This window comes from Palaemon carinicauda, chromosome 3 (assembly GCF_036898095.1).
Source record: "Palaemon carinicauda isolate YSFRI2023 chromosome 3, ASM3689809v2, whole genome shotgun sequence".
Taxonomy (NCBI): Eukaryota; Metazoa; Arthropoda; class Malacostraca; order Decapoda; family Palaemonidae; genus Palaemon; species Palaemon carinicauda.
Window position 1 is genome coordinate 122,070,856 of NC_090727.1, and position 13,398 is coordinate 122,084,253.

Below are 13,398 nucleotides of genomic sequence, written 5' to 3' on the forward strand. Positions count from 1 at the left end.
AGTAAATAAATAAAATATATGAGAAGTAATGAATAATTAAGATAAACTATCTTAAGAACAGTAACAACATTAAAATTGACCTTTCATTTATGAGCTATAAAAAGACTTATGTCACCTTTCCAACATAAAAAATATTTGCTGCAAGTTTGAACTTTTGAAGTTCTACCGATTCAACTACCCGATTAGGAAGATCATTCCATAACTTTGTCACAGCTGAAATAAAACTTCTAGAATACTGTGTAGTATTAAGCCTCATGATGGAGAAGGCTGACTATTAGAATTAACTGCCTGCCTAGTTTTTACGAACAGGATGGAACAGTCCAAGAAGATCTGAATGTAAAGGATGGTCAGAATTATGAAAAATCTCATGCAACATGCATAATGTACTAATTGAATGATGGTGCCTTAGATTAATATATATATCAGGAATAAGAAATTCAATAGACCGTAAGTTTCTCTCCAACAAATTGAGATGAGAATCAGCAGCTGAAGACCAGACAGGAGAACGATACTCGAAACAAGGTAGAATGAAACAAATAAAACATTTCTTTAGAATAGCTATAACAAGTAAAATGCATACTTCATAATAATAACTTACATCTCACAACCATATATATTTAAAAAGAAAATTATTTTAAAATCAGACACAGATCATTACTAAAAGCACATGAAGTTGGAATAATTTTATATCAGAGAAAACCTCACTTCATGAATATTTCCTACTTTTCTTTATTAAGTAATTCCGAAAAGGACGTGTACTGTTTACGACCAAATATGTATGGGCTGCTATAGTCTATTTTTTCTTTTCTCTAATGAGAAGCAGATTAGAGGTTAATGTTCAAGAGACCAACTATATATTTCATGATCAAAGCTTATGGGACCCCTACAGGTCTACCTGTTGAGTAATCTGCAAGCATTGCCTGGTCTTCCCTAGTTCTAACGTGGGTTGAGATGGGCATGAGCTTTGATCATGAAATATATAGTTGGTCTTCTTCTTCTTCTTGGTCTGCATCTTTTCCCACCTTTATGTGGGGTCGATGTTTCTGGCCAGCGTTCTCCATCTACCTCTGTCCCACACTTCATCTCCGGTTATCCCTTTGATCGCAGTTTATCCTTGATACATTCTATCCACCTTCGATCAAAGGGATTAACCGGTGATGAAGTGTGGGACAGAGGTAGATAGAGAACGCTGGCCAGAAACATCGACCCCACATAAAGGTGGGAAAAGATGCAGATAAAGAAGAAGAAGAAGACCAACTATATATTTCATGATCAAAGCTCATGCCCATCTCAACCCACGTTAGAACTAGGGAAGACCAGGCAATGCTTGCAGATTACTCAACAGGTAGACCTGTAGAGGTCCCATAATCGAAGTGACGGCGAGGTTATGAATAAGTGGTAAACCTTTTCGGACTGAGAGCAAGGATGGAACTTCCTACTCACAAATCATGAGTCAGACAATTCCTCCACTAAATTTGGACGAATTTATTTCATTGCCGTTTTTTTATCATAGATTTAGATTATCATTATGTCTTAGGGACGTGCAGCGTTGAGGCCCCTACAAATAGTATTATTTCAGTTAAAATATCATGGTCTCGTCCTAATTTGCTGCACATTTAGACAAGCCAAAAACACCGCAAAGCCTATTTTTTTTTTTTAACTACGCAAAATGACCTAGATCATTTTCCAAATATTTTCCTATAGTCAATTATATCAGCGATAGAGAACTTAAACGAATCTGGTGTGAATCAAACAGCTGGGAAAGTTCACAAACTTTGTACACAAACACAATCACTATCTACATGAACTCAGGTGCCAAGGTCATCAGGGTCTATGACTCTATCACATACCATTATGTGATGACGAAGGTAAAGACTACTGATAGTACTGTCAATATCATTATAAACTAGAGCTGCTATTACCTTACTCAATTGATTTAATTTCTCAATGATAATGAATACTATTTATAAATTCTAATTAGTCACCACTTGATTTTCTGCATTTCATTGTGTTAAAAAAAAAAACCTAACTACACATCTATTCCCATCATAGATACGAAGTTTTTTTTCATTTTCAGTACATCCATCTTCAGAGCTTATTGTTCCCTAATTAACATTTAAGCAAGAGTACATTTTTCAGAGGCACCTTTCCCTACGGAGCTAGCGGCACCATAAGTCGTAGACCCATATCTTAGTGCGAACCATAACACACGATTAACTGTCAGGGTGTCAGATTGACATCTTATGTTCTTTACATACTATCAAAAGCTGACCCTTTTAATTATGCCTTAATCGGCATAACCACTATAACACTCGTATATATACACACACACATACACACACATACAAACACACACACACACACACACACACACACATATATATATATATATATATATATATATATATATATATATATATATATATATATATATATATACTTAGAACAATTAGTAAGTATTTCCTCAGGAGATGAAACAGAAATTAAATGAAGGATAAGCATGGGATGGATAGTTTTTGGTAAATAAAATGAGGTTATAAAAATTAAAATACTGCTTTCGCTAAAAAAAAAAAAGGTATTTAATCAGATGGTCCTACCAGTATTAACCAATGCATCAGGGACTTACATCCTCATTAAAGCCTTAGAACATAAGCTAATTACAACTCAAAGAACAAGGGAAAAAATAATGATGGGATTAACACTAAGAGACAGAAAAAGAGCAACTTGGATACGCGAGTAAATTAAAATAGAGGATATTCCAACAACATATAACAAAAAATATAGTTAATAGATGGAGATTAAGAATAACAGAATAGGTCCCTAGAGATTGCAAACGAAGTAGGGGAAGGCAAAGTAGACGATGGATTGACAAGCTAAGAAAATTAGCTGGTATTTACTGGCATAGAAAGACCATAAACAGAAGGGAGTCGAAGGGCATGTTGCAGTTCACAGTTTAGGCTAATGATAATATATGTGTGTGTATATATATATATATATATATATATATATATATATATATATATATATATGTGTGTGTGTGTGTGTGTGTGTGTGTGTGTGTGAGTGTTCGTTTTTATGTATGTTTGAAATCAAAGTCCAATACATCAATACAAAAAATTTGCATATTTCAGTTGACATTTATTTAACCTTAAGCAACGGTACCTTTGGGAAAAAATGGTGGGTGACTTCACTATTTGTATAGAACATGCAAAAGTGGAATAACAATCTAGGTAGATTTATAGATGGTGATAAATCTTGTCTTTGGCCTTCAGTAATTTAACTTGTGAATATGAATATATCGTTAGGATAGTAGAACTTTGATTGCAAGGACAATTCTATTTTAAATGCTATGGTCAAGGAATATTTCATTGGATTCAGCCACCAGAGCATCTGATATTACCTCATTACTTCATGATGAATCACCAACATAATATGAAATTGAATTTTTTGAATTTTGAGCAGTTAAATGTGTAAAACATTTCTGTTCTGAAAAATCATGGTCATGTGCATTTGGTCACAGAAAAGACAGATTAAAGATGGATTAATAGTCACGAAAAAGTTGAGATTATAAGAGTAACTGAAAGTAAAATGTATTCAAACATTGCCAAAGTGATCCACCAGAACAGTAGATAGTTCAACTGTACTTCTATTTCACCATACCTACCATGGGGAATATGATCTTCGTCTAGGGCATATATTCTTCACTATAGTTTCCACCTTTTCTATGATGCCCTAAAGTCTTTCATTTCTAACTCTCTACTATCGCCGAAAAAGGAATGAGTCGTACAAGGTAAACTCAAGTTCCATATTTTCCCATACCACTGGCCTACTGAAGCCATTAACACTATTTTCAAAGATCACTTTAAAATGAATGCAGAGCTACCTCATAGATATACTGTACAGCAATACTTTGAAAAACATTTTCATTCACGCGTATTCCAACTATGTCTTCCTATTGCTATTTTTAAACAGCTTGGGACTTTATTATCATTACCATTGATAACTAGCCTTCGTATTGCACCAGAACAATCAAAAGTGCTTTACCTTGGGCGTATCAAATTATCAGTGTTTGGAACGATTCATTTGTGATTAAGAAATGACATAAAGATTAAATCTTCTTAAAGTCTATAAACCAGTATAATTCATATTCTACTTCTCTAGTCACTACATTTATTATTGTATCCTAAAGCTTACTAGCTAATTCTATCCACCCTAAAGGTGATATAAGTCAGGCATAGTGCGTTTCAGTGTCAGTTTAGATTTGCTATGGTTGCTTTTCTTCCTTCTTTAAAAGCAAATGATTTGTGTTGTTGTATCCTTAGCAAATGTAAATCAAGTATGAGATTAGTACATAAAGCATCATTCTTGAAGCAAGACAATAGCTCCCCACTAATGTATTGATGTAATGATTTAGGTAAAGATCGTTGTACAAAGGTAGATAGAAAATTGTGAAAGTTGCTCACTACAATTTTCATGGATCAACAGTTGATTTTGCTACAGTTGAACGTAATAGTCTTACCTCTGCAACGATCAACGAAATCTTTGCAACAGTTGCCATGTGAGGAACAATCATCATTGCATTGACAAGGCTTGGATTTGAGGAAATGTTCTCCACAACGGCCTTTGCAGCTGTAGCAGATATCATGATAATCATCACAGCAATCTTGAAAGCTTTCACAAGTGGTGCTGCATTGACAAGGCTGGCTGTCATCTTTCTCTCCACACCTTCCCATACATGACTGACCATAAGCTCCTGGAAAGTAGAGTTTTTATTATTATTATTATTATTATTATTATTATTATTATTATTATTATTATTATTACAAGCTAAGCTACAACCCTATTTGGGAGAGCAGGATGTTATAAGCCCAAGGACTCCAACAGGGTGTGAGGAAAAGAAACAAGGAAATAAACTACAAACGAAGTAATGAAGAATCAAAACAAAATATTCTAAGTACAGTAACATCATTAGATTAGATCTTCCCTATATAAACTATATAAAAACTTCAAAAAACTAAGAGAGAGAGAAAAGAGATAGAATAGCGTGCTCAAGTTTACCCTCAAGTAAGAGAACCCTAACCAAATAAAGTGGAAGACCAGTGTACAGAGATTATGGCACTATCCAAAAATAGAGAACAGTGGTTTGGTTTTGGACTGTCCTTCACCTAGAAGAACTGCTTACCATAACTACAGAGACAATTCTACCCTTACCAAGAGGAAAGTAGCCAATGAACAATTACATTAGTTAACCCCTTGAGCAAAGAAGAATTGTTTGGTAACTCAGTGTTGTTAAGTGTATGGAGACACAGGAGCTTGTGCTAAGAATAGACCAGACTATTCGGTGTATGTGTAAGCAAAGAAAAATGATCCGTAACCAGAGAGAGGGATCCAATGTAGTAATATCTGGCCAGTCAAAGGATCCAATAACTCTCTAGCAGTAGTATCTAAACGGGTGGCTGGTGCCTTGGCCAATCTACTACCTATCATAGTGTTACACCACTGAATCTTTCAAAAGTGACTTATAAGTTAAAACGCCAATTTCTTGCTCACTTTATTTGTTTACTTTATTTCTTGCATTAATTTCTTATTCTATTTTCATATTTTATTTTTCATATGATTCCCCTGAAGAAAGGAAAGATGAATACTATGAAGAACTGTAGAGCGTAATAGATGAGATCCCAGAGAAAGATATGAAAATTGTGATCCGTGATTTTGATGCTGAAGTTGGAAGGAATAATCAAGGTATAGAGAATGTGATGGGTGTTGAGGGTCTTGGCGACGTTACAAATGAAAATGGGGGTACACCTTACAAGTTTTTGTGAGGTACACTTTACAAGTTTTTGTGAGATTATGAATAGAAGATATGAAGGGAATAATTTGATTGATATATACCTGAAGCTGAGGAAGACCTTGATGTATCCATGAAGGAATTCAATGTGTTTGAAGTCGAAGCTATCATTAAAAAAATAAAGAGATGGAAAGCCCATGGATACGATGGAATAACGGCTGAGATTATATTGGTTGAAAATGAGGTGACTCCCAGAATACTTACAAGATTATTTTGTAGAATGTGGCGTGAAGAGGCAAAACCTGATGAATGGGAGCTATGAGTGTTGGTAAAAATTGTAAAAGAAGGACATCTGACTGATTGCAATGATTACAGAGGCATCACACTTACGTCAGTTGTCATGAAAATATATACTATGCTCATTCGAAAGTGACTAGAGAGAAAGATTGATGAAAAGTTGAGAGATGAACAAGCAGGATTTCAAAATGGTAGAAACTGTACTGACCAAATTTATATTTTAAGACATATGGTACAGCAATGTGCAGAATATAGAAATCCACTTTTGATGGCATTTGTGGACTATGAAAAAGCCTTTGATAGTGTGCACCGGCCAATTTTGCGGAGAGTCCTGCGTTACCATAGAGTTCTTCATTACTATGTAAATTTGATTAAGTCTGTTCATAAGCACAGCAAGTGCAAAGTTAATGTTAGTGCTACCTAATGAATTTCCAGTGAACAGTGGAGTACTCCAAGGGAATTTGTTATCATCTATGTTGTTTGTCCTCGTGGATTTTGAAATACATAGAACAGTGGGGGATGGTGTAGAAGGATTGGACTGGATTGGTAACAGGAAATTAGTTGACCTAGAATATGCTGATGACGCTGTCCTTATTAGCAGAACACCACAGGACTTGCAATGCTTGCTTACCAGCATACACGAAATATCACATTAGCTTTGGCTCAAGGTAAATATCAGAAAGATAGAGATGATGAGAACGGAATATGTAATGGAAGATACAAGGAGAAAGGATTAATGAGGTGGAATCATTTAAATATTCAGGAACTATGATCTCTAATACAGGATCTTTATAATTGGAGTTTAATGAAAAATTAGAAAAAAGCAAATCAGACAATGGCTAGGTTAAGTAAGATTTGGAAATAAAATCTCCTAAAATTACATATAAAGATCAGTGTTGCTATATGAACATGAGTCGTGGTATGACAATGAAACAATATCCAGCAGATTTTGTAGATTTAAAAACAAAGCCCTCAGAAGAATATTAAGAGTTAGATGGCAGGGCAGAATTAGAAATGAAACTATAAAAGAGATTACTCGAATGCCATATGTGGATGAGATCATGGTGAGGGGTAGATGGAGATAGTTTGGGCATTCTCTTCGCACTCCCAAAGAGTGAGCTCCACAAGGCACTATAAGAGTTGGAAGCCCTAGGCCTACATGGCTGAGGAATAAGAAGCGTGAAGTAGGGGGGGATGTATGAAGAAGTATTGATTTAAAAGCTCAAGATAGAGACGACTGGCGAAATCTAATCGAGGTCCTTTGTGTTAATAGGCATATGTGGAGATGATGAGGATGATGATTTCTTATATGACAAAGGTTAAGACATGCCTTTCTTAGATGCTTTGCTTGTAAAAAAAAACTTGGCCCAATAATAACGGAATACATTCTACTCAGTAACAAGAAACACCTTAAACTATACAATAGCAAGATAATGTATCTCTTAAAGTAAATGAAAATGTTTTGTAAATTATGATTGTACTAGTTGAGGAAAAGTGAAATATCTAGTAGAGCAACCTCAGCCTTGACACCCACAACAATGTTCAAAGTATAGATAGTAGCATTTGATTTACTCTTCAGTAAGTGTAGCAGATAAATTTCATAGTTTAATTCATTTATATTTTTGTGCTCTTTAGGTAACGATTATCAGATTTCATTTCCATTATGATAGTGATTTTCCTGGATGATATTCCTCAATTTAACCCTGGTAATGAATGATTAAGAAAATTAATCTTCTCTTCTTTAACTTTATTGTTTCTGTTATCTTACAGATCAGAAATGGTTGACCTATGAAACATGATTACACAGTGTAGACAAGTTTCTGTTTGGTTGTAATGCTGTTTTGTTAAAAGAAAAAATAAAGCGGATTTAGCAATGAAATATTTTATATCAATAAGCTTCTAAATTAAGCCAAATACAATTAATTTCAACCAGATTTACAAGGAGAATGACAGGGTTGGTATGAAACATAGTTAGGTACGTTGTTTCTGGCACATTTATATATACAACATTTTCAGAGCCTTTCCCGTTCAATATAATTTAGTGATATTAGAAATTCTACTAAATCAGTTTACATCCGTTACTTTATAAAAGGAATCGATTCTCTGGTGTTTTTCAGGGTAATATTCTTATACTACTACACTTGATATTATTGATATTATATACAAACGTTTTGAGGTTGCGTTTAGAAGAAAGGCTGATTTGATTTGGAGATTATGCTAATAATAATTGCCGTGTGTTGCTGATTCTTTTGAAAGATACCGATCTTAAGTAATTGCATATGAGTTACGGGGAATATAGTTAAACCACTGCGTAACCCTAAGCCTTAAAGTTTGTAGCAGTTTTTTATTTACATCCTATACTTTTCGTCAATTTCCAACCTTTATTACAATTTCTTCTTATTAGCATTCTATAGTCAATACCACTTCTTGTAAAACTGTCTAATAAGAATGCAAGTAGGCCCAATTGCATTTTTTTTTTCTTTTTAAGCCGGAACCTCTGACAACTCAAAGTTGCCGACCGTTCCCTTAACAAGTTAAATTTAGCCTATTACTGTGTTGGTACTGTTTTTTGTCTCATCACATAAGACAGTATGACTGAGATAAGCTGGTCGGAACTTTGAGACCTTAACAACAGAAGTGACTAGCCCATAGCCATAGGCGCTCCAAAAATAATTAAGATGTTGCACCAAAGTTAAGGGTTCAAAAAGAAGTTGGCAGATATTCCAGTCCATCCAAAAATAGAGTGAAATGGCCTCTGTTTCCTTAGGCATAAAGGCAGCGGGCACGAAGCCAAAGCTCACCTGGTCATGGAAATGACCTGTGACGTCATAGCCACAATGCTAGATACGATAATCTGCAGCACCAAAAGCAGTAGAAATCGGAACAAGTTGGACGATCAAAATGTTCCATAATCTGTGTAGTAACACGGGTCTGCTACAGAATATCAGCGTTGCTCTCAAAGTCTCCTCCTCGATTTGTCTTTCGGCAAGCAAGCAGTAGAGCGACTTGTACCTTCCACGGGCTCTTGGGCTAAGGCATCCCGTAAGTGAGAGCTTTTTCTTTGTAAAGGGTTTACTGAACTGTAAATGTTCAGTGGCCACTTTCCTCTTGGTAAGGGTAGAAGAGACTCTTTAGCTATGGTAAGCAGGTCTTCTAGGAGAAGGACACTCCAAAATCAAACCATTGTTCTCTAGTCTTGGGCAGTACCATAAACCCTCTGCACCATGGTCTTCCACTGTCTTGCTTGAGGGTACACTCGGGCACACTATTCTATCTTATTTCTCTTCCTCTTGTTTTATTAAAGTTCTTATAGTTTATGTAGGAAATGTCTATTTTGATATTGTTACTCTTCTAAAATATTTCCTTTTTCCTTGTTTCCTTTCCTCACCGAGCTATTTTCTCTGTTGGAGCCCCTGTGCTTATAGCATCCTGCTTTTCCAACTAGGGTTTTAGCTTAGCAAGTAATAATAATAATATTGGTACCATCTAGACCATTCTCATGGGTTGAGTAAAAAATGCATGATAGGCAGATTGGTAATTTAATACAGCAACACACCACTCTCCTAGGGTAAAAGACTACATCTGCCTTTTATAAGATGTTCAATAGCAGTTCATCGATTGGATGAATATCCGACCTCCAAAATATCATCAAAATTTGAATAAATACTGTACAGCTTGTGTTTTAGGTCCTCTCTATTCACCTTTGGCTTCATCAATGTAGACACGCATAATTATATATCACTTCGGTGACAAGGGAGTTGCGTTGCCAATCGCGTGTGAGACGTGGGAGTAGGTCAGTGTGTTCTGTAAAATAAATTTTCAGAAAGTGGAATTCTGTTGCTGTTGCATTTCTTTGGATATTAGTTCTTCACTGTGTATTTTAAGTTATCTGTGTAAATATAATGTATTCCATCCATGTCTATACTAAGTTATGTTTTTAATTTTTCTTTTATTTGTAATTAATTTCTCGCCATACAGTTGTAATTTAAGCAAGTTGTCTGAATATTCTTTCATTTCATTAAAGCATCAGGTTTAAAATTTTCCATTCTATAACTTCTGTTGTTTATTCAATACCTAAAAAAGTATTATGCATAGTAACCTACCAGTAATTTTTTTTCGTCTTGAGATTCAAGAAACATTACTAGGTTTGAGCTGCATCTTCCTAATAATACAAAAATACTGTTGTAAGGGTAAAATTCATAAGGAACTAAATTTGATTACGGAAATGGGAAATTTCCAGTATTTCATGAGCATGTCATGGGTAGCATTCACGACAATATCTTCAGTAAGATGGCTGATTTCACTTGTTTAAGTTTTTATCATTTTCAAGGTAAAATTTACTTCTTTCAAGTGCCCGGAGTAACGAAACCTTTGAATCCACCGCAAGGTTATGTTTAAATAGACTCAGAGACCATGCCCAAAGTCCATGTCAAAATGTCTCAATAATGAAAACAGTTAAGATTAGTGCCAATACATTCCTATATTATTTTCTAATTAACTGACTTATCCAAACAACCCTTACTTCTGGGTGTTACTTAAGACTTTTAAGACGTGTAAAAATGCTATATATATAATCATACTTGTGCATAGATATGCACAATGTACACCAGTACAGTTTATGCAAATGTTTGTGTATATAGGTTTTTCTGCAATAAAAATTTAGATATGGAATGTGTCTTTCATTTTCTTTTTCTTTTCTTTGCTTGTCTCTTTATCCTTGTAGACAGAAATTTGCGTTGTTTACTCCCAGTCCTACGGCAATATAACTTGCTATCCATAGCATTAATATTAAGCTTTAAGAGTGACATGTGTGTATTGCACACTTTATTGCGCGTCTGTGACATTACAGGGATTCTTAAAGTCAACAAAAATTTCGGCCTTTTAAGCCTATTATATATCCCTTTCTTAAATAAAAAATCAATAAAAAAATGTTCATCTTTTGGTCACCAAATTTCAAGTAGATGGTTTGAGGTTTTTTTTTTTTTTTTTTTTTTTTTTTTTTTTTTTTTTTTTTTTTACCACTCGGGATAACAAATCGGCCATCGATAACTTTTGTATATTTTTCATTAATGAATCGCTCACAATAATATGTATGTGAAAGAAATATTAAAATGTAATATCTATAGAGAGAAATTTCGCGAACCTATTTGAAATTGAGAGAAAAGCCCTCTCAGAAAATTCTATTTCATACATTTTCACAGAAATATTTACTTATACTTTTAAAGCCCTGTTAATTGATTTTTCTATTTCAGGCATTTTATTTTCAAATTAGTTCTGAAAACTATTTTTTTCGTGAATAGGGAAGACCATTTAGAAAAATGTGTATTTTGTTTTTATTTTCAAAGAAATATGGAAGGTTATCTGTAATTAATACTTACGTAAGAATTTAATGAAATTCAATTCGAATTCTTGATCTATTAGATATTAATGAAAAGGCTCTAAAACATATTTCAATTATCTAATGTACTAGACAACTTACCAATTGCCAGAAGCAACATTAGGCCGACTGTCTTCATGGCTTTGATTTTGTTGACGTGTTTCTTGTCACAATAGGAATTCCCCCACATGGAACACTGGCAATAGTGATCGTAGGGAGTCTTGTCAAAAAAGTGGTGAAACTTTTATCTAAGCAGCTTCTTTATAAAGTGGGTCTCAAGGCCAAACTGACTCTCATGACGTCAGTTTTGTTTTGAGAAGCATATTTTTTCTTATCTTTTTTCCATCAAATTTAAATGTTTTTGAGGAAACTTTAAATAATTTCATAGCCTTTCGGCTGCATTTATTTTCCATATTTATATTTTGAATATTCAGTGATATGAATTATAGAATGTCGCTTGTTTCCACTTGACGACTTTTTTATAATCCTTTCCTTGTTGTCTAAGCAGAGTAAATCAGCTTTTAAAGATTACCCAAATGCTAATTGTTTAATCTTCTTCGAAATACTCCTTAATAAATCATTAATGAACATTACTGGTAAAACGCCATAGAATATTATCAATATTTTACTGGCAACTGCGTAGGTCACGTGTATTGCCAGATGGAACATGATTATATATTTGTTTTTGTTTTCTCACATTAATACATCCATATCTATATCTCGAAAACCAAGAGTATGAGATATCCATAGAGACAGAGAGTCTCTAGAGAACGACATTTAGATAAGTACCGTTATGTAACAGTTCGCGTTACATAATCATTTAGGATAAAACTGATGATAAGCAATAATATCCATAGGAAAATGGCGTTTTGTAAATCAACACTAGATTTTTTTTTTCATTGTTTTGCCATTTATTTCCACAGGTTTGCAATATGGTGTTCTTCGAGTAATAATGTTTTCTGTATATTGTCCTTTATTTCATAGTCTCCAAGTTAGATTATGATATGTTAGCTATATTTTATAGATACTGTATATCTTCATTCTCCAATTAAGAATTTTCTAAAAATTTTTCTAACAAGCTTCAACGTTAAATTCCCTTTTTTCCAAAATTGTAAACCCTGATGGTAAAGACATCCTTTTCCTTATAATTCGATGTACGACAATGAACTGGCCAACGGTTATTTTACGAAAACCATTCACATATTTATGAAATAGCTTCTTCATGTCGAATTCTACCAAATAATTAGTATATTACATTTGAGGACTTAATTACAGATGTTCGCACGAGTTACCATAGTTTCCCTCATAAGCATACTCCGTTCAAATGATCAGAACAAACTTGTAAGGAAAGTTGATCGAAATATGCATATTGTCTATGAAAACTATGAAATTTATACATGGGTAATTTCTAATAGACATTCAGTTAAAATCTATTACAAGCTCTAGCAGAAACTAATTTAATGTCGTATAAACACCCTCATTTTTAAGAGCTGTATAGATTCCGAAATATGCAAATATTGTTCCACTTGATAGACATTTTAAATCTACTTATTGTAACCTCTCAACTTGACTGTCGGACTCATGTGCTCTTGTAGGTGTACTTTCACTCTTCCTTTTTTTACCACAGTTTTTTTATGAGCAAAGAAGGAAATGTTCCAAATGATATAAAATAACATTCTCACTGTATTGTAGTGTAATCATCTATCTTCATAGATCTATAAAGTTTTTAAGAATTACTAAAACAGAAACAAACTTCAAGTTCAAGATATTTTTTTCTTATCGAAATGTATATTTACAGACGGCCCCAAATCCACTGTTGTCGTTGGATTTGCGGTGCATAATGATTTTTTTCAATTGTAAATAAAGGTATTCTGGCTGCTATTGAAAAAAAAAAAAAATTCAACCGACCCTTTAGTTTTAAAAATCTTATAGTGAT

The 13,398-nt window shown here is 33.9% G+C and overlaps 1 protein-coding gene across 1 annotated transcript in view; it reads right to left on the reverse strand.

The window, feature by feature from the left end:
- The window catches only part of LOC137637851 (uridylate-specific endoribonuclease-like), a 17,077-nt gene extending 5,476 nt beyond the window's left edge, over window positions 1-11,601 (reverse strand). The window contains exons 1-2 of the mRNA XM_068369961.1: window positions 11,565-11,601; window positions 4,520-4,753 (exon numbers count right to left, since the gene is read on the reverse strand). Coding sequence (XP_068226062.1) covers window positions 4,520-4,753; window positions 11,565-11,601 — 271 coding nt within the window. The remainder of the gene's footprint in view (window positions 1-4,519; window positions 4,754-11,564) is intronic.
- Window positions 11,602-13,398: the final 1,797 nt, after the last annotated feature.